Here is a 23,211-nt window from a genome sequence, read left to right on the forward strand (position 1 = left end):
AATAAGAGACGAGCTTATTTTTATAGAAGAAAATTTCAATTGTATCCTTTTTTTTTTCCTGTTTAGTCAAATGTCCGAAGACAGGTCTGAACCTCGCAAGTGACATCAACAAGGCACCACTTGTGAAGCAACTAAGCCAAGAGATAATCGGGTAAAGTGGTCAGTTCCTTTCCCCCCTCCATTGCATATATTGCCGATTAGCTACATGTTACACTAATCAGATGCATACAAACAATTGTTCTTCCTCTGACACATATCATCAAGTAAGATGTACTGCTTAATAATAGCTGTAGGTCTACATATCAGCCAGAATCTCAATCAAAGGAAGAATTGTATTTTTAATAACCAAAAATAAAATACAATAAAAATATTAAACAATATAAATCCATAACTATAATGATAGAAATAACAATAAAATACAAAACAATGAAACAAAATATTCACGCAATCATCATAGGGATTTTGTACATCTGTTGTCACTTTTTTATTCCAATCTTAATTTCAAGTTTTCCATTTGATTGAAACATTTTTGAACTTATTTCCCCAAATATTTTGAAGTTACAGCAAACATGAAAAGTAATGGAGTTCAGTCTTTATAAATATTTTCATTTGAAACATCTGTTAGCAGTAAGAAATATTTTATGTCGTACATAGGCACTGTGTTCTGATTGTGCCCTTGAAGACGATGATGCAGATAGTTAAGTGCTCTGATATGTTAGTAGGAAACTCTCTTCTATCTCTTCTCGAGTGTATACTTTCGTAGAACGTTTAGTAGTTTCCAATTGCACTTTTTTTATATTACGTACTCTACTCGCCAGTGATGTTTACTTAATCTCACTGTTGACTGACAATGTGTATTGGCGCGCCTTAATATTTATCTCTTGCGCAAAACTTCCTCTCCTCAAGGAACATGTACTGGCAGTCGATACTATAGAGTGTTCCAAAATGATTATAGCCTGATTTGAGACTGTTATTGCTTTCCACTGATGTCGCCAATTTATAATTTTCCTTTGTAAGTGAGATGGTAGTAGGGTATATACTGTACAAATTTTACGAAAGGATCCCTGCAAGGGGAATATGGTCGCATTTCAGAAAAAGATCCGAGCAAGGAATGCGAGTTTTTCCTCCACTCTTACAAGCAACTAACAAAACTGACATAATTCAATTTAAATCCTGCCCAAATTCAACTTCGCAAATTTCAGTGCAATAATTAACCTAGGTCCATAATAGAAACAACAACAACCAAATTTCTTGGCTTACAAATTGATAATGAATTAAATTGAAAAAAAAAAAATCATAATAAAGAAATTACTTCCAAACTAAATTCAGCATGTTTTGCTATTAGTTCTTATACCTTACTTCCACTCGGTAATGAGTTTTGGAATAATATTCTGGGGAAATTCTACAGACAGTAACAGTATATTCCTACGACAAAAAAGAGTAATTAGAATAGTAGTAGGTGCCAAACCTAGGGAATCGTGTAGGACCATTTCCAAAAAAAAAAACTACAAATAATGCCCATAGCTTGCCAGTATATTTTTTTTAATTAATAAACTTCCTCGTATGTAATTGTGAAAAACTTTGTAACTAATTCAACAGTTCATAGTATAAATACGCGTCAAAACATGACTTTCATACTCCATCGGCAAGTCTATCGTGCTATCAAAAAGAAGTGTATTATATAGCAGTAAAAATGTTTAATAACCTCACTATGAATACCGGTATAAAAAATCAAACTCAAAACATAATATTATTTAGGTCCAAATTAAAGAGGTACCATACCTAATTTCTCACGCCTTCTTTTCTGCAGGTGAATTCATGACATTCAACAATGTTTCATGAATATTTTTGTTTTGTATTAAGTATTGATACTAAAACTTTGTGTTGTAGTAGTAGACTACGGTAATCATAAAACTGTTCTGATATATTTCAACTAGACTGTGACTATAATTAAGACTTCATATTACTACTAAGATTTTTTTGACATGTTCCATATTCTAGCTGTGAAGTGACTTACAAATACCGTGGAATGCAAATATACAATAGAATACAACCCCCAACATGGGATTGGCCGGCCAATGACTGAATTTTGTTTGTCCCAGTCGGCCAATGACAACACCTCCACCCATCTGCTCCTTCAGAAGCAATGAGTTACTAGCTTACCCTCTCCTTTTACCCCACAAGGACCATACTCCCCTTGCAAGGATCCTTTCGTGAAATTTGTACACTACATACTGTGCTTTTCCTGTAGTGAAGTCATTTCACATATTCAGTAGCTACAGTAGCAGCAGATTTGGGAACTAAAGCACATAGTCACCAAAACTTTAAGAGTGCACCATCTTACTTACAAAGGAAAATCAGAAATCAGTGGCATCAATGGAAAACAGTAACAGTCTGAAATCAGGGTATGATATTCATTTCGGGACACACTGTACATATTTTTACGATATCAGAGCTAGATCAAACATTGACATTCTATCTCCGACTTTCATCATATTTAATTTCCTTTCAAAGACAGAGTGAAAAAAAAAAATGCTTCAATTGTGACTTGCAAGTTATTGCACTCTGTCTATAAGATATGACTTCTACTAGCGAAAATTAAGATTATCCAAGCACTAATGTTAGGATTATTTTTCTGTTATTTCTCAAACCAATGTGTCTGCCTTATAGTTTGTATTAGCAGGTAGATTTCTGCAGGTAATCCGTGTGAAAATTAAGGGGATTTTGCTTTCTGTGAACGTGTTCCTTGCAAGAATAAGTTTAAAATAATATTTAAATTATTCAATATACAATTTTTATCAAGTCTTATAGAGATAATGTTCACAGGTCTGAGATTTAACAGTTACAGTGTACAGTAAACTGTTGAGTTTTAAGATGTTAACGTTTGTCATGTTTCAGACATCATCATATCTGTGTAATTTGTATTAATGTTTTTGTATGAGATATTCTTAATAAAATACTGTGAATTATAAAAAAAAATCATCGCAATTCACGGCAAAGTTTTAAGTTTTTACATAATGCTCAGAATGCAGTGTTCGAATTGAAAAAAAAAAAAACATGTAAGGGTGGTGTTTTATATAAAAAAGTTTATTTAACTGATTTCAGAACAAGCCAAAATATCACCACATAGTGTAGATAGTTACTGTAACTATACTGATGTACATGAATACTGTAACTATCAGTATCAATACTTATAACATCTTCCTTTTTTCATAACAAACTAAATAACAGTACCATTAATTAGAACACTCAATGTTTAATTTATTTTTAAAAGAAATCTGTTACGTTTTACAACACTCCCTCACCTAATAACTGGAGGATGAGGTTTTGAATAATTGTTTCTAAAATTGTCCTTATAATTGAGTTTTATCTCATTCTTGTATATATTCCTCCTCCATCTCCCTGAATGTGATAAGTATGAGGGCCAATTTTTTAAACATTATTTTCCGACAAATATCATAAGATGACTTGGGTGTTCTATAAGCAGTAACATGAGCTGCTGCCAGGAAGTAAAAAGGAGGATAGCAATGGCAGAGGAAGCTTTTAATAGAAAAAGGAGCATCTGAAAAAAGAACTAAGGAAGAGACTAGTGAAGTGCTTTGTGTGGAGTGTGGCATTTTATGGGGAAGAAACATTGAGATTACAACGAAGTGAAGAGAAACTAACAGAAACATTTGACATGTGGATATGGAGAAGAATGGCGCGTGTGAAATGGACAGACAGAATAAGAAATAAAGCTTTGTTGGAAAGAGTGGGTGAAGAAAGAAGAATGCTGAAATTGATCAGGAAGAGAAAAAGAAATTGGCTGAGTTACTGGCTGAGAAGAAACTGTCTGCTGAAGGTTGCACTGGAAAAAATGGTGAATGAGAGAAGAGTTTGGGGCAAAAGAAGATATCAGATAATAGACGACATTAAGATACACAGATCATATGTGGAGACCACTGTCTGCTTGAGCACATCAATGTATCCAATGGCTGCTTAAACTGCCTGTTCATTCAATGGTCAAACATGCAACATGAATAGAAAAAACTGTCGCTAGATGGCATCTCCTTATGGCCAGAGATGTTGCTTGTGAATATAGGTCCTATGCTTTATGTTTGTACTACGTGATTAAAATATTACTATGTTTCGCGACTCTAATAGCTTCCTCTTTCTCTTCGTTAATCCATTATATTGTTTGCTTATGGGGGGGGGGGGGACCGGAAAACTTTTTTTGTGTGGAACTGCCTTACACTACTAAGTAGAGGTTTCACGAATTTATCCATAAGAGTTTCTGACACAATTCTGATGGTTATTATTCTTAACACACTTCAATACATCACACTGGCACAAAATAGATAGAATGTTTTTTTTTTTCCATAGCTTGGAGTAGTCATATGGATGAACATAGTATATTTGGTGCTGCCACCTACCATTTCAACGAAAGTATTGTTAGAATGGTCTTATGACCAGGCAGTATAAGCCATAGACAAATAAATAGAGATATAAGCAGCCTTCTTGGAGCAAAGCTGCTCCTAATCAAAATGAATTTGCATCAAAACTCAAGGTCAACTCTTTGTTTGGATCATAAAACTGTAAAACTGGTGCTTCAGTTTATTTAATAATTCTTGAAACAATTTCTCATGAGTCTTGTTCCAGAGGAATTCAACGTCATTTTTAATCAATTCTCTGAGAGGAACAGCCAAATCTGTTTAGTTAGGAATAAATTTAGATGTAAAATTAAAGGCACACTATACTAAAATTACTAACCTCCATGTTTTTAAAGCTAGATTCACAAAACTTTTATCACTGGTGTATCTGGTTAATAATAACACATGTACACAATTTCATCCATGATAAGTGGTTTGTATTTTATTTATATCTTAATAAAATATTGTATCACTTTATATAAGAATCTCTTGTGCCACAATTTACATTATTTTTTACTGATTTTCACTTATATGATTATTTTATACATTGGAACAAACATTACTATTGGGTTTTTCTGTACAGTGAATCGGTAAACTACTAGAAATTTTTTATAGTAGTAGTAGTAATAGGTCCTTTCATTCCTTGGAGGAGCATAGGGTATCAATGAGAGATCTCCATCGGACACGATTGACAGCAATAGCCTTGACCTCATTCCACACTCTTCCAGTGCTCTCAACCTCTTCTTTCACAGATCTCCTCCATGTGCCTCTTAACTCCCACTGTTTGGGCTCCTTGGGGATTCCACTCTAATGCCTGCCTTTCAATAACCTCCCTCGGTTTCCTTAACGAATGTCCTATCCACCTCCACTTGCGCCTTCTGATTTGTACAGTAATGGCAAAAAAACTGGACCGACTCTTGTAGCTGATTTCAGAGCCTTGTTCATTCCAGAGCACAATAGACTGGTAACTAAGACTTTCGTGGTTCGAATCCTGCCTGAGAAGGAAACTTTAGTTTGTTCCTTATTCAAATTTATTCCCAATACTCTTCGATTGCTGGTAAAATTCATGTTCTGGGAATAAGTTAATTAAGTAGTAAAATATCGCTACAATTGAAACGTATTGGGAATAAATTTGAATAAGGAACAAAAAAAAAGTTTTCCTTCCCAGGCAGGATTCGAACCACGAAAATCTTAGTTACCAGTCTATCGTGCTCTGGAGTGAACAAGGCTCTGAAATCAGCTACAAGGGTCGGTCCGGTTTTTTTGCCACTACTGTACTTCAATTGGATCTTCATCTGCCAATCTCCATAGATTTTTATTACTTATTATTACTGGCCAAAAAATGTTCAAAATTCTTCGCAGGCATCTACTGACAAAGGTTTGCAATTTTGCACTGATAGCTTTATTTGAGAGCCAAGTCTCTGATCCATAAAGAAGAACAGCTTTGACATTACTTCTAAAAATTTTTAATTTGGTGTTTCTGAAGATATATTTATTTCTCCAGACGAGATAAAGTTGTACAAATATAGCATTCGCTCTCTTAATTCTGTTTATAACATCTTCCGATGTTCCTCCCGATGAGTGATTATACTTCCATGATAAGTAAATGAGTTCACAGCTTCTATTACTTGTTCACCAACCAAAAGCTGTCTTGACGTTCTCGAATTTATCTGGAGCTCTTTGGTTTTCTTTATACTAATTTTAAGACCTGCTAAATTTGATTTTGATTGTAAATTGCTAACTTTTTCTTGCATATGATCGAAACATCGAGATAGAAGACAAATATCATTAGCATATTCCAAACCCTCAAGACTCTCAAAAAGGTTCCACCTAATACCCCTCACATGGTCTTTGGTTACTGAGTTCATTAAATCATCTAACACCAGTATAAATAATATTGGAAATATGATACATCCTTGGCGCACACCACTCTTTAAGGGGATAGATTGAGAAAATTTCCCGTTGTGAAGAACTTGATTATAATTATTAATATTTTTATTTTTTATTCTTTTATATTAAAAATTTCTAGTAATTTACTGATTAATTTTACAGCAAAACCCTATAGTAAGTTTTGATCCCATATATATAACAATCCATGTAAGTAAATATCAGTTACGAATAATGTAAATTGTGGTGCAAGGGACTTCTTATATAGAGCAATTCAATATTTTAATAAAATGCAAATCACTTAACATAGACAGATGAAATTTTTACATTTGTCACTATTAACCAGATATACCAGTGATCAAAATTTGGTGAATCTAGCTTCATAAGTATGGTAGTTATTGAATTCATTATTGTGAACCCTTAAAAATGAGAAACTTAAAAATTTCAGTATAGTGACCCCTTAAACATTCTTTGTAAAGACTTCTTCTCAGTAGGTTGTTTAAATTTCCTGATTGCTTTAATCTTATCTTCTTTAGCTAACATACTCTTTGAGCTAAAAACGTGCCCCCAAAAATTATTTCTTAACAAAAAATTCACATTCCTGAATACTAAATTTTATGCCCTGTTGTTTTACATTTTCTAAAACTTACAACAAAATTATATTTAGTTTTTGCTTGCAAACAGCCCATAACAAAATACCATCTTGATAATGTTACGACATTTTCAATGTTTTTTAATATTTCATATATAGCTCTATAAAAAATTTCAGGGACACAGTTTAGTCCAAACGATAATCTCATGAACGAATATCTAGCTCACAACGTTTGAAATATATATAATCGGGAACTAGTTTTATCTAAAGGAAGCATCCAAAACCCAGATTGTGCATAAAGTTTACAAAAATATTTAGCACCCACTAGTTCCGCAGAGATGTCATCAATACAGGGAAATGGAAAATGTGACCTATTAATTGCCTTATTGAGTGATCTGTGGTCTAAACATATTTGTAATGACTCATTTTTATTTTGGCAAATCACCATTTGATTAACCCAATCTGTGGGTTCTGTTATCAGCTTAACAATTCCCACGTTTTCCATTTTGTCTAATTCTTGTTAAACTTTAGGTTCAAGAGCAAATGGAACTGTATGTACTGGTAACACCACTGGTTTTACATTAATATCAATTTCAATTTTAACATATTGGAATTCACATTACAGAACCTACTTGACCATCAAACAATGTATGATTTTTTTTTTAATCAACGTTAAAATTGGCAAATTAATATTGTCAACCCTCTTAATAAAACCTAAGCATACTAACAATGTACATTAACAATAAAAAAAATAATATTAAAACGAGGTGAATTTTCTTTCTTCAGTTGGGAATGAATACAGAAATACAGAAGTCGGGGAAAAAGTCCGGAGGGAAGAAGTTTCCCAGCTTCCCTGCTTAAATTCGAACAATGTCAGAATTTCTTTTTTACTTGGTCATTTAACGACGCTGTATGAACTACGAGGTTATTTAGTGTCGATGGAATTGGTGATAGTGAGATGATATTTGGCAAGGTGAGGCCGAGGATTCGCCATAGATTACTTGACATTTGCCTTACGGTTGGGGAAACCTCGGAAAAAAAATCCAATCAGGTAATCAGCCCAAGCACGAATCGAACCTGTGCCCGAAAGCAACTCTGGATCGGCAGGCAAGCGCCTTAGCCGACTGAGCTATGCTGGTAGCTTTGTCAGAATTACATTCCTTCTCAGATAGGATTCCTGAAATATGACGAACGTACGAGTTAACTCTGTAACAATTTGTTCTTTTGTGGGCAGTTTCAGAAAATAACATTTTATTGCAAAGTCCCTGAAATTATTTTGAATTGCGAGTTGGTTTTTTTTTTCGGGTAGTGTGGGGTATTTATGACCATGTTTTAGTAATAATTTAATCATAAAAGTAGAGGTTTAGATTAGTCACCTAAAAAGAACTACAGAGATCACTCAACTTTAGTAATGTGGCTGCAGAAAACCGGCAACACTGCAGCCGGAGTACCGGTACCTCAAGTAATTTGAAGGAGTGCATGCTGCTGCTAATGCTTTGCACCATTGCTACACGTCGCATTTAATTTCATCAAAAAACTAAAAATTCTCAATTCATTTTCACTTATATGAAAAACAATATTAACAAACATTACTTGTAATGACACTTATATGGTTATTCAAAAGCCGGAAAAGATTGCTTTAATTTACAGAAACTTCCATTTCAATTGTTTCACTATTTTTGCTATGGTAAATGAAATAAACAGCAATTCAGACTCTTCTTGAGTGAATTATAGCTGGTTTCTGGAACGTCAGATACTTATTCGATAGCAGTATATGATTGATTCATACACATAATCAGCTGAAAAATTTCTTACAGTCTACACTAAAGAAACACTCATTATACCCCATTTTGATTCTTGTGACTCTCTATTTACTGACTTAAGTGTTAACCTCACTCATGGACTCCAGCATGTACATTTCATCTGTTAACACACTGTTTCTCAGGTATGCAAGAAAAAAGTCACCAAATTGGTAGAAGTATCTCGAATAGTGGGTTGGAAAGTAAATGGTCACAAAACACACGAGTTAAAGATTAATGCTAAATCACAAACCAAGTTTAAAATACAAAATCAGGAAACTGAAACTGTCGAATCATTCACATATCTAGGTAGCATAGTGACAGCAGATGGAGGTATATCAGAGGATGTTTCAAATAGAATTGGTAAAACTAACTCTGCCTTTGCCCAACTGCATCCATTTTTTTTCCTCCGTTGTTGTTAACTCTATAGCATCTATTAATGCTTTATGTTTGTGCTAACTGATGGAGTTACTTGTCAACAACGTGACGCTGCTCATAATATTGCAATTAACAGACGAGACCAAGTACGTGATGATGTGAGTGAACAGCTGATACCAGAGGCAGAAAATCATCATGCTATACAAATTGATGATATCCAAGGGAATGCAGCTTGGAGGACTATAATTAATGTATACTTAGGCTAAGAAATAAAATCACTTTTCTCATATTTATGTGACAACAAAAAACTTTATTACATAAAATAAATTATAATTTCAGTAACACAAAAAATAATGTATGAGATTAATCAGTTTATTTTTCTATGACATTTTAATGGATTATCTTGAAATAATAAATGTCTTGGCTTCAGCTTCAGCTTCACATAATTCATTCTGAACTGATGTGGTGTAATTCTACTTCTTAGTTTATTTCGACAATTTAATATGTATTATCACTATTATATAATACTATTACATTTTACACCCTACAGTTAAATCACAGTCTACTATATACAGTCGCGAAGCTTGAGGTGTTTTTTTGCAAATCTCGTGATAAAGCGCTCCAAGTGGTTAGCAACTAGAAACAATAGACTGTCCATGGTCGACTTTGGACTGTGTCGTATTTCTATTGAGTGCTAGCTCGTTGCGTATTTCACATTGCTTGTGAAATGTTCGTTATTGGTTGCAATGAAAATGTTAATGGCTAAAATATAATAATTGGAATAATAAAATGGGACAAGGAGGAGACGTTTGTAGTGCTATAAACTGTAGCAGCAGTAAGAGAAAGAGGCCAGAGTTATCCTTTTTCCGATTTCCGAAAGATTCAGAAAGGTTCCTGGGTTTCCACAAGAATGCTGTGCAGAAACAAAACTCTTAATTTTGAAGTTCTTTGTGACTGTTAGAATACATTATATCCTTAAATTTCACAATGAAATGTTTCAGTCTAACCGAAAGGACATTAGATACCGGTTAAAGTTCTGTCACTTAGGCTGCTAAATTTCCAGAGAAATAAAGGTTAGGTCTACTTTTTTTCAGAGGATATATTTTTAATTGTAGCTATTAATTTTGTTATTTTTATGTGTTATTTTACTAAAGACGTAGAAAAATTAAGTTTGTTTTAATTAAATTTATTGAGCACGTTTTATTTTCAATTCTGGTGGGATTATTATTGCTTAGCCTACTTTTTTTCCCGAAGGATATGTTTTTAATTATAGCTGTTAATTTTGTTGTTATTTTATTTATTGCTTTACTAGAGACGTAGAAAAAGTCTGTTACAATAAAATTGATTGATCACGTTTTATTTTCAATTCTGGTGTGATTATTATTGCTTAACCTCATCCTACTTTGTTAACTACGTAGGCCTACACTACAAGTACCGGTACACGTAAGTTAATCCATTAATTCATATTTCCATTATTATTGTTGTAAAGGGAAATGCAAATTAATATTTATTGGTTTCATAGTTAATTATCGCTATAATCTTGAATGTGTGAAGCTATTATAGTAAATTTCAGTTCGTTTTGCACAAACAAAAATTATATTAACTTATTTCTTGCAGGTATCTTCGAGTTTATGGTGGAATTTAATATACTTCATTAAAATAATAAATTAACTTTATGCATTTAATATTTCAATACTGGAAGGAAGGTGTTAATTTTTCCAAAAGAACACGACAACGAAAATGTAACCCTAGATGTAGGGTGTAACATATTTTGTCATCTGCTAGGAGAGAGATCTGCGATGATGAGGCGATAGTAGCGATCCTAGTGGTGGGCAACTACCCATGTTTGCATTTTTACTACATATTGAGCTTCGTGACTGTATATAGTAGACTGTGGTTAAATGTTGATATAAAATTAAATCTCGTTGTCTACAATATATTAGGCCTACATACATACATACATACATACATACATACATACATACATACATACATACAGTGTTGGAAGTGGGGAAAAAACAGAGGGGGGGTATGCTACCCCAAGATTTTCTACTGGCATACCTCGATTAAAAAAAGGTATACTCCCTCCCTTACAACATACACAAACCAAATATGATGTATACAATAAATTGTTTTTTGCAGTCGGTAAAGCGAATCTTTTAAGTTTACGCAACATATTAAAGTTCTTAATGAAATAATTTCACGTTACTTCAGTTATTTATTAGATTATTTTGTAATGTCCAATGAGACTAATCATTTAAAATAAAGCTTCAAAGTCTCTTAATTAATTATTAATAAAAAGTGCAACAACAAAAATGACACAGTAACTAAATTGGCAACAATGGCCACCATAAGCCTTTATAGTTCAAATACTACCCTTTTAAGCATTCCAGGGGTCGATTTATCAAATAAACGTGTCTAAATAAATGTTGAATACAGTTCCAGAAGGCTGTGGTTTAGATTTACGAAGCAGATAGATAGCACTCTTTGCTGTGAAGAAATGTATAAACAAATTTTTATGGATCACATTTTTTCAGTGATGGTATGTCATTTTTCACAAACGGTATGTTTTCTAGCCATAGAAACCAGTGGGCATACCGGTGCATACTGCCTCACTTCCCTCACTGCATACATCACACATACATACATTTTTTTTTGTCTTTAAGTGCACAGTAGAGGAGGCATCGTTAAGTTATAGTTAGGGACAACAAGCCTTGATAGCCTCTTTTTTTTTGGATATGGCAAAGAAGCCTCCCCTTTCCAAACATTTACTTATTGGACTGACCCTCAGACCGACAAAAGAACAGTAGCAACCAGACTCTCATTAAGGAAAAATTCAGCATTGACAAGTATCTAACATTCTAAGCAAAAGACAAATTTCTCAGTTTCTATTGGTCTATGTCAATATTCGTATGTGCAGTGCAGTGATCGACTGAAACAATGTTTTCCATTTTTCGGCCATGGTTAAGTGGTACAGAAGTTTGTGAGGCAAGAAATTAAGAGCAAAATTCAAATTCTGGTTCTTTGTCTCAAAGAACTCCTACAAAAAATGATTCAAACCCTGGTCCTTCATCTCAGAAGACTCACATAAAGAACCTTGTCATTGGAAAAGGAGAGAAATTGCGGACACAGACTGTGAAGATGGTGAAAAAAGTTAAACATTTTCTGTGTTCTGTAATTGATAATGGGGGTGTCTTAATAAATAAGAATTAAAAATTTAATCAACTGTAGATGCACTGGTGTAGGAATTGCCACAGTAAAGAAAATTTCATTCATCAATCTCGACAAGTATCAGACTGACTGAAAAACACAAGATGACTAAATTCTGTTCTGACTGAAGCAACAACTTTCCCCATGACATATTGTGCAGAACAATTTATGTGTAATCGAACGGTATATCACCTAATATAAGAGAATTTGACTCAATCTGTAAGTACAGGTATACAGTCAGAGAGATCGCAACAGAAATAGAATTTAAACGGATTAACGTTGCGCGGCATTATTGCTGTTCTCAATACCTTCCTTTTTCATATAACTCCATTGTTTAGAGCAATCAGTTGAATGTTTCCATTCAGCCTGTGTTGTCCATAGCTTTCTGAAGTTTCGAAGAGGTCTGTTAGACTGCATGCCTATATTAGCGATTGTTTTCTGTGTGTACAAGTGACCAAAACTTTTCGAAAACAATTGAAGCGTCGGCTGAAACAATGTTGTAAGTTACAAAATCTTCATTCGGCATGTTTCCGTGTATAAGTCATGTTACCTTGCTATACTCCTTGGCTTGCAACTGTCCATCAATGCAATACGTGAAATTTGTCCACTCAAAGGTTTGCTACCCTGGAACAACGTATGTGAACACATTTTTTCAGCTCCTGTAAATTTTACCAAATGTAACTTATAACATTGTTCCAGCCGACGCTTCAATTATGTCATGGTTTGAGTCGGACAATAGTGATATTGGAGTGATAATGAACGTGAATTGATAGGTAGTGATTACAACAGTGATTCAGAACAAAGTGCCTGTGAAGATGAACTGTCTGAAGTAAATGGTGATGAGAAGGATTTCTATGGGAAGCAAAGATGCTACAAGTGGATAAGGCAAGAATTATTTATAATAAAATGTTAATGATACAGATTTGCGTAATAGCCTTATTTATTTTCGATATTTTTCTATATTAACAGAATCTGCTGAGCCAAGGGTTTTTCCCATCAAATTGGACCCTAAAATGACCTGTCAGTCAAGGTTATGCTATATTTCCAGGCTTTTGCTATAAACGGTTTATGTTTAAGTTCAATTATTTTTTAATCTGTACATGAACTTTCTTGGAAATCTCGCTTTCAGGTAAAGCTCCCTGTGAAGAAGAATTGAATAATTTCAGGGGAAAAATTGTTCCGGGGCCAGGTAATGATCCCGGGGCCTTTGGCTTAGCACACCAATGCTCTACTGACTGAGCTACCCAGGAACTTCACCCGACACCATCTCAACTTTTCTCAAACAGCAGAAATAACTAAAATGCTCTCTCAATTAATATCACTCGATAAAAGAATTGTATTCCAAGGATACCATCCCATTGTGGAATCCTGGGAAACAAGAATGCGGATGCTTTAGCAAAGAAGGGCAGCACTGCTACTTACAGACCTGTTGCTAAATCTACGTATTATTCTGTGAAAAGATTTATTAAATCTACATACTTAGACTTCAACAAACAAAATCTCAAGGGAAAAAATGGAACTCTCTGCATTATAATCCACAGCTATGATTGTTTGGTCAAATACCTGCATAGAATTGGAATGTATCAGTCCCCTAACTGCCCATTGTGCAACTCAAACCAAGAAATTGATTCGGAACACCTCAAAATCTGTGCTTCAGTGGCTGACCATGATAATATCTTAGAAAAATATTGGAGTGCAAGAGGTCAAATTACTTTATTGCCAAACGCCTGGCATTAGAAAACAACAACAACTTTTCTCGTTTTATCCACATACCTTGAGTGGGCTGACAAGATGCCAGAAACTCACATCGAGTGCACACAAACTTTGTGTGACTTGTAATTGTGGTTTTCTGTTAAAGTACCTACAGCAACGTATATCTAGCTTTCAGGTAAAGATCCCTGTGAAGCAGAATTGGATAATTTCAAGGGAAAAATTGTTCTGGGGCGGGTATCGATCTTGACTTGAGTCACACAGACTCAAGCAATGAGGTTTGCACAGCTGCATCCCCCCTACCACCGTGGTCCCAAGGAATGCAGATCCATTCAACAGTTACAGATGAACCAACCAATAACAAAATTTCTCCATTTTTTAACCTTCAAAACTTTAGAAACTACTGAGACATTCACAAAGAGTATTCTTTTACAAATATTTGATCTTTACTCATTTAAAGAGATAATATCCTACATCATCCAGCAACAGTTGAGAATCGTGCACCAATTAGTTACTCATTCATTTTCAACTTTAATACTGAAAATGTAAGATTTTTTATTTTGTTTGAAAAACTTATAAATTCTCTATAAGGACTAACAGTCATCATATAAATATCGAAATTTCACTAAAATAATTAGTCTTTCCTATTCTTAATCGACAGTTAAAAACATTGTTAGATTCATTATTAATAATTTAAGGCCAGGGCAGCATTTTGTAAGAATTATAAGGAGTTCTTAAACTTTCTGGCAACACTGTACATTTATTAGGAACAGATTACATGATTTAAAGAAAAATTACGTAACATTTGAAAATCGGAACAATTATTATATGGCACTAGAAAAAAAAATAGATTATAATATTGTTGCTTGAGGTGCAAATACTCGTAACCCTCAAAATGTTCGACAATGAGTTTTTGGTACAATTGAATTCGTCTAAGTGATGTGCATCTATTTGCAAAATTGTCGTAAACCATAATTTAATATTAATCACGGAAAAGTAAAAAATTTCAATACCATGTAAGCTGGCAATTAATGGTGACAAAGAATAGTTTATTTTCGCTCTACTGTAAGATTATGATTTTGTGGGATACAGCATTTGCATCTTAAGCGACGATATATAAATTATTTATGATAAAAAAGTGAAAAGTTATATATTCCATTCCCTGTAGTATTTAGTATGTGGTAAAACTTTCAGACTAATAGGTGCAAATATACAGGTAAAAGTTAGAAATTTCACACATCAATTGCCAAAATATCTTTTTTTTTTTTTTCTTTTTTCTAATTTTTGTTCCTCTCGTCCATTTTGTTTTTAAGTTCGATTTGTTTCATTTCCAGCTCACACTGTAAGATGTCCATTCTTCTACTGTGCTCTTCTTGCATGTGTTGCAACTTCAACTTCTGTTCTTCCTCCATCAGGCCTATTTTTGTCTCCTCTCTTCTAATCTTTACATCTATCAGTCTCTTGTTTTTTTCAGAATTTCCTAATTGTCTTTTTCGCAATGGAGGTCTAGATACTGAGGTAGGAATAGGGGGCGTAACTGGTTCCAATGTGAAATTGAGTTCTGTGGAATTTACTGTAGGGCCACTGCAGGAGGAAGTTACTGTTACTGGCACAGGGACAGGGACAGGGGCAGCTGATTCTGTTTCCTTTTCACCTTGCCCTCTATCTAGTTCCGTTCGAGTGTGAGATGCCTCAGCTTGTTGTACAATATGACTGGTGGTAGGAGACTGTGAATGTGTGGATATAGCATCAAGTTCATCATCTACCTTGAATATGATATAATCTGTAAGTGAACAGTGCAAATAAAAGTCGGTTAGTGACAGAAGATTCAGCAAACTGTAAGGAGATGACAAATAGACTACTGGTATTATTAAAGTTACCACTTTTCAAAATAAAAAAGGAAATATTATCGACATATTTTCAGTGACTCATGTGTTTCTTTATCCAATGCCTATCCAATTCTCTTGCGTGATTCGGGTTGTATTGTATTGTATTGTATTTATTAACATTCCATGGTATTCATACATTGCTTTACAGCTAGAATATGGAACAAGTCAAAAAACTTAATACTATTATAAAGTCTTAATTTATAGTCACAGTCTAGATGAAATATATACAGACGAGATTTACAATATAGCCTACTAGTACAACACAAAGTTTTAGTATCAATTTCATGAAGTGTTACTGAATGTCATGAATTCACCTACGGAATATAAGGCGTGAGAAATTAGGTACTTCTTTAATTTGGCCCTAAATAATCTTATGTTTTGATTTCATTTTTTATATCAATAGGGAGGCTATTAAAAATTTTTACTGCCATATAACGCACTCCTTTTTGATAGCATGATAGACTTGCTGATGGAGTATGAAAGTCATTTTTTGATGTGTATTTATGCTATGAACTGTTGAATTAGTTACAAAGTTTTCACGATTACATACAAGGGAGATTATTAATGAAAAGATATATTGACAAGCATTATTTGTAGTTTTTTAAAATAGTCCTACACGATTCCCTAGATTTGGCACCTACTATTATTCTAATTACTCTTTATTGTAATAGGAATATACTGTTACTATCTGTGGAATTTCCTCAGAATATTACTCCAAAACTCATTACCGAGTGGAAGTATGCAAAGTATATTGTTTTTAAGGTATTGATATTTACTATCTTTTGCATAGATCTAATAGCAAAACATGCTGAATTTAGTTTGGGGGTAATTTCTTTAATATGATTTTTCCACTTTAACACATTATCGATTTTTAAGCCAAGAAATTTGGTTGTTGTTGTTTCTAATAGGGATCTATTATTAATTATTGCGCTAGAAATTGCATTCCGCATATTGCTGATAGATGGCAGAACTATGACCCATTTTCAAGTTGCACACCACTTCGGTGGACCAAGCTATGCATGATGTGTATCTGTGGAGAGTTATGTCGTGTACTGGTGAATGTATGTGTAATATACAGTACAAACATTTTATCTTTCCCAGCTCGCAGATGTAGAGCAGACACGGCAGTGCATAGCGCAGCTGTACACATGCAAGTGAGGGGAGATAAAATGTATGCAATGTACATTTAAAAAAAACTAGGACATGTCAAAATTGATAACAATTTGAAGTTCTGAATTTATCAGTTCTGGTGAGCACCTGTTCTTAGCATCAGTTCACTCATTCTTTAGCGTGTAAAACATCCGTTCGAGATTTGTATACTCAGCATGAAACATATGAGTCAGAAAATATTTGAAATTTTTTGCTGGATCACCAATGTGAAGAATTTTACTCACTAGACACAACCATTTTTAGCTATACACTCAGTAAAATTATTTTTCACTTCACAAAATTCTTCATACAACATACAACTTGATCTTATAGGTTGAGAAGCTAAGGTGCACGTTCGAAATCACATTTTCATCTCCCTATTCAAAGAGCTCCCAACTTTTCATATTTATTTACTTATTTTTATTAGGTTATTTAACAATGCTGTATCAACTATTAGGTTATTTAGCATCGATGGAATTGGTGCTAGTGAGATGGTATTTGGCGAGAGGAGGCCGAGGATTCACCATAGATTACCTAAAATTTGCCTTATGGTTGGGGAAAACCTTGAAAAGAACCCAACCAAGTAATCAACCCCAGTGAGAATCGAACCCATACACCTCCAGATCAGCAGGCAAGTGCCTCAGTCGACTGAGTTACGTCAATGACTTTCATATTTATTACAAGGTAAAAAATCGTAATGGATTTGAAGATATTTAAGCGAAGTGTCATAGAAATCATCAAATTCAGAGAGATTTTGTTAAGAGTTAGTTTTTTGGTCTTGCTTCCATAAAATTTATCATTATTTCTTTGTGTGATCTTGTTATGGATCATAAGCAGTCCGTTATGTGATAATCTTTTTCTTTTTGAGGCAGTTTGATACTGAGAAAGCAATAAACCAATTCTATTAACCAGAGCCAAATTCTGGGGGGGGGGGGGAGGAGAACAAGAAAGTGTTATACGAGGAAATAAACCGATAGGCCAAATTATCATCCAAAGAAACGTAAGAATACAGCAAAAACGTGCAATTAGGCAACCCTAATGATTATTAAGTAAATGTTGATTTAACTAACACAACATGAATTTAAAATCTCTGAGAAATAGGAGAGACAAGAATTCGTAAGATATGCAGATATTGTCCTATCTCTATCCACCAGTGTGGTGATGGTGATGGTAGGGATATGTTAAGGATATATATAATTTACTTAGGCCTAAGCCATACACTGAAAAAAAAAAGTCTTGTGTAGCAGGCTGAGGAAGCCTTACAGCTTTGTTATGTAGGTTACACCACAGTCTAGCATATACAGTCACGAAGCTTGAGTTGATGAGGTTGCTAGGAACAATAGACTGTGTAGGTACTATTTCGCATTGTCTGTAATGAGGCAATAGTAGCGATCCTAGTGGTTAGCAACTATCTATGGATGCATATTTATTACATATTGAGCTTCGTAACTGTATACTGTAACTGGTTACACTGTGTCTTACCATCCTCAAGGTAATCTGCAGTAGAGTCATATGCAGATTTAACAGAATCGAACTGTGACTTTAACAAATTAATAATCTTTTCGCTGGTTTCTGTTAATTTCGGACGGTATGGTCCACTTCCAGTTTTATAAAATTCTATCTGAAAATCAAGAGAAGAGCAAACGTGAATATACGGAACTCAAAAATGTCATTTAATTATTGCTTATTAGCAGACATTGGATTTTAGGGCAAATGCCTATTTTGTTACTATAGGAGAAATGAAAAAATAATTAGGCCTATTAATATTTATGTTTCATGAAAATTGAAAGCTATTCGTATAGTTTGAAAGTGCCCTAAAATGATTGTTAGAGCCTAATTTGTTAATATTCGGCTTAAAATGCCTATATCAATGTAAAGTTTCGTTATTTCACTCTTTACTCACATGCTCATATGTGTAAGCAATATTAAAGGTCAGTTTTTCATGGATTAACACTACCAGGAAATGCAATCATGGATGGAATGTTGTATTTTCGTCAAATAGAATTTCAAAAACAATGCTGTATAATGGGTTAGTTTGAATGTTTGTTAGCTGTTCCTCTTTCCCTCTACTTATTTGTGTTGAGAAGTTTTAAGTTGTAGGATGTTATCCTATGCAGCTTAATGCCGAAAAATAGAAGTGCAACATCTATTTCTGATCCGGCAATGGCTAAAAGAATTTCCACAATTCACTTTCGATGGAAAAATAATATTCTGCGACATATGTAGCAAACAGGTATGTAACAGTAGTTGAAATATATTTTAATGTGTAGGCCTATTATAATATTTATACACGTTAAGCTTTTAAATTTCGATAGTTAAAGTATTTTACGAGTCATTGAGATTTTGGTTATTGAAGAATTACTGAATCCAATACTGCAGCATGAGTGAAAGCAGTGAAAGAGTGTCTGTAGATAAAATACAAAAATAATTGGTCTATTTTCGAAGTTAATATTCGTTTGAGTGCATTTAAGGTCAAGAAGTAGTAGTCATGCAATAAAAAGTTTGTTCTGTGTATATTTGATTTCTGCGCTTTTATCATTTCGTGGTATCTAAAATATGGCTCTCCAGGGACCTCTGGAAAAAGAACTAAGGAAGAGACTAGTAAAGTGCTTTGTATGGAATGTGGCAATGTATGGGGTAGAAACATGGACACAGTGAAGAGAAGCGAACAGAAGCATTTGAAATGTGGATATGGAGAATAATGGAACATGTGAAGTGGACATACAGAATAAGAAATTAAGTTGTCTTGGAAAGAGTGGGAGAAGAAAGAATTATGCTGAAACTGATCAGGAGAGGAAAAGGAATTGGTTGGGTCACTGGCTGAGAAGAAACTGCCTACTGCAGGCATGGTGAACGGAGAAGAGTTCGGGGCAGAAGAAGATATCAGATGATAGACGACATTAAGATTATATGGGTCATATGAGGAGACAAAGAGGAAGGCAGAAAATAGGAAAGATTGGAGAAAGCTGGTTTGCAGTGAAAGACCTGTCCTTGGGCAGAACACTGAATGAATGAGTGAGTGACCCATACGCTTATGAGATTGTGAAGTTACAGTACTGTCACTGTGGCAATGTTTTTTCGTAATATGTTACAGTGTATGGATTTCCCGCTAGTTGGCGTTCATGTAGATGGTAGATTTAATTGTAGGCTATTTCTCGAAGTTTACAGCATTGAGTCTTTTGGTTGACGATCATGGAGAATGCAAAACCAAGTGAAATGCGTGATTTGCGCGACAATTGTCAATGGATGGTTTGAAAATTTTCAAAGGGGTCATTATTAAATAGGCCTACTGAAGAACTGCGATTTTTTCTGTTAGGACATGACGTTTTATCCGAAAATTGTCTTTGCATATATGTTTTTTGGTAGATAAATAGATAGAAAGTTCTCCTAACGTTGAGGATAAGTGAGAGGTTAGGTTTGGTTTGTTCAGGCTTTTGGCATGCCATGCGTATACGCTTTTAGATAGATAAGTAAATAGATAGAAAGCGAGTTTTCGTAAGGTCTAGGATCAGTGACAGGTTAGATTTGTATATTATTTTAATGTACCGAAGTAACTTACATACGATATTTCCAAGCAGATATTCTGCGTCATCATATGATGAAAGAGTAATGGAACGGAGAAAAATTCTCTCCAGCACCGGGATTTGAACCCGGGTTTTCAGCTCTACGTGCTGATGCTTTATCCACTAAGCCACACCGGATACTCATCCCGGGATTTGGAACTTAAACTGAGACGATTCTGTCCGACACCGGGATGGGTATCCAGTGTGGCTTAGTGGATAAAGCATAAGCACGCAGAGCTGAAAACCTGGGTTCAAATCCCGGTGCCGGAGAGAATTTTTCTCTGTTCCATTACTCTTTCTTCGTAGGTTAGATTTGGTTTGCTCAGGCTTTTGGTATACCTTACTTTTTTTTTATGCGAAAATTGGAAAAAGAAAGTAGAAGCCTAATTTTGTGCTACGTATGTGAAAAGCAAGTTGCTTTGTATTTTTTTCTCGTAAAATTATACATTTTTAGCGATTTTTGAAATTTGTAATTTGTAACATTTAATTTGGGTTTACTATGCTTCCTATCATTTGTCAGTAATTTTCGTTTTTGGAAAACTACGAAATGTGGCCATTTAAGGAAAAAAAAAAAACATAAAAGAAAAAGGCCGTCATGTCGGGCTACAATTTTACCGTTTACTGCAAACACTGGGTTTAGGCCTACTATCTGTCAATGTGAAAAATGGATTGGAGAAAGTGTCCACGAGTGTAGGCTATTCTTATTTGTAATGTTACCATTCGGTTAAACTAGCGCTGAGGTAGTTTCGGTGATTTCGGAAGTGAAAATCGTCGAATTTATAAGAGCTTTTTTTTTTATGGGAGATGCAGTTGTTCGTATTAATTAAACCTAACCTGTTACAGATTCGTATGTGCAAGGTATACCGAATAAGGGAAGTACGAAGGGAACTATCTCAGCTCTAGTTTAGCCAATAATATAATTACCTTGTCATTGTTGAGCTCTTTCCGTGCAATCTTCTTCAGACAATCATAGAGTGCATGAAGTTGTTTTGCAGTTCGACTCCCGGTATGACACGACGACGACGCGTTGTATTTCAAAGCAATTTCTTCCCAAGCTGCGTTCTTCATTTTCACAGTCGCGCCATCGGTTTTCTTGTTCTCTATTATATCTTCATATTCGGAAACTAATTCTATTACTAGATTCTTTTCAAATTCATCGAAATTTCTTGCACGTCTTACTGTCATTTTTTTCAGGGAATAGATTACGATCAGTGTTGGCAATAATATTCATGGAAGACCTCAAAGAAATTGTATTAAAGGTTTTCTTAAGGTTTAATTTTCGATGATAGATATTATATTTTTGTCCAATGAGAAGTTATAAAGTCGATAAATTTCTATACCGACAATAGTAAATGAGTATTTTTTCTACTTAAATGTACCATCAAAATCACGAAGTTTGTAAGACTGCTCAAAATCAAGCTGGAAACACATGTCACCATCTAGTGGACAGATTTAAAGCGTGTTATCGATTGTATGGCCAGTTTCTGGAACGTCAGATATCTACTCGATAGCACTATTTGTTCGATAACTTGAGATACCTACTAGATAGTTATGAATTCTATAACTTTATTTTAATGGATGAACACATGTCCATTACTGAAAGCAAATCTACAGACAAAATAACAAACCACTGGATAAGAAGTTACTTCCGCTGCTAATAGATGTCGATACGTTTTTGCATTGTCACGGCCGACTTGATGCTCGCTTTGCTTTTCTTCTTCGCAAGCATCAAGTCGGCTGTGGCGTTGTTTTTGTATTGCTACCAACGTATTATAAACCGTTGATTGCTACTAAAAGAAAAGTAAGAATCAATTAAATAATCACTTCAAGGTTAATGCACAATTGCCGCTTTGGTTCAGATATGTTTACGGCAAGAGAAGTTTCAGCGAACTTCATACGCTGCGTGCTATATCTATGAATGAAAACATTAACCTCTATGCCTATATTTTTTACTACGTAAGTTACGCTTGCATAAAATAGATCAATCCCCAGTACAATATAATTGATATACCCATTATGAAGACATTGACTCCCAATGTTTAATATGCCTGCACAAAATAATTTAGCCCTTTGTGTAATACGACCGTTCTTTTAAAAATGAGAAATAGCCACATTATGAAGACAATGACTCCTAATGTTTAATATTCGCTTTCACAAAATAGATTAACCCCCAGTGCAATAGTCATTCTTTAAAAATCAGAAATATATATTTTCGAGACATTGGTCCATATACGTATGTTAAAAAAAAATTTCACGAACCACTCTTTGAATTAATTCTGTTAGTATTGTTTCTAGTCTCAAATATCAATTTAGCCTACTTTCGGGAACAAAACGAGTCCTGTCCGATCCAGCATGGCATACAATAAGTTTCCCCCCTTTTCCAATAGATATCCTCATTACACCTGATGATTTTGAGTCCTTCCATATGTATTTTAACGAAGAGTTTTTATTGATCCATGTTTCATCCAGATAAAATATGGGCCTAGTGTCACCAGATGATCGGATGTTGTGCATTCTTCTCAATATAGCAGCCCTTGCCTCTGCATTAGCTTGCCTTTCCATTTAAAATCTTTTTCCACCAATATATCTTCTGTACTTAAACACCAGTTTCATTAATATTCTTAA

The 23,211-nt window shown here is 34.4% G+C and overlaps 1 protein-coding gene across 1 annotated transcript; it reads right to left on the minus strand.

The window, feature by feature from the left end:
• Window positions 1-9,352: 9,352 nt before the first annotated feature.
• Window positions 9,353-22,343, minus strand: LOC138703162 (uncharacterized). Its single transcript, XM_069830824.1, has 3 exons — window positions 21,511-22,343; window positions 18,506-18,644; window positions 9,353-15,768 (listed from the first exon to the last, which is right to left on the minus strand). The coding sequence occupies exons 1-3, from the start codon at window positions 21,769-21,771 to the stop codon at window positions 15,263-15,265; spliced, it is 906 nt and encodes a 301-aa protein (XP_069686925.1). The 5' UTR covers window positions 21,772-22,343; the 3' UTR covers window positions 9,353-15,262.
• Window positions 22,344-23,211: the final 868 nt, after the last annotated feature.

This window comes from Periplaneta americana, chromosome 7 (assembly GCF_040183065.1).
Source record: "Periplaneta americana isolate PAMFEO1 chromosome 7, P.americana_PAMFEO1_priV1, whole genome shotgun sequence".
NCBI classification, from domain to species: domain Eukaryota; kingdom Metazoa; phylum Arthropoda; class Insecta; order Blattodea; family Blattidae; genus Periplaneta; species Periplaneta americana.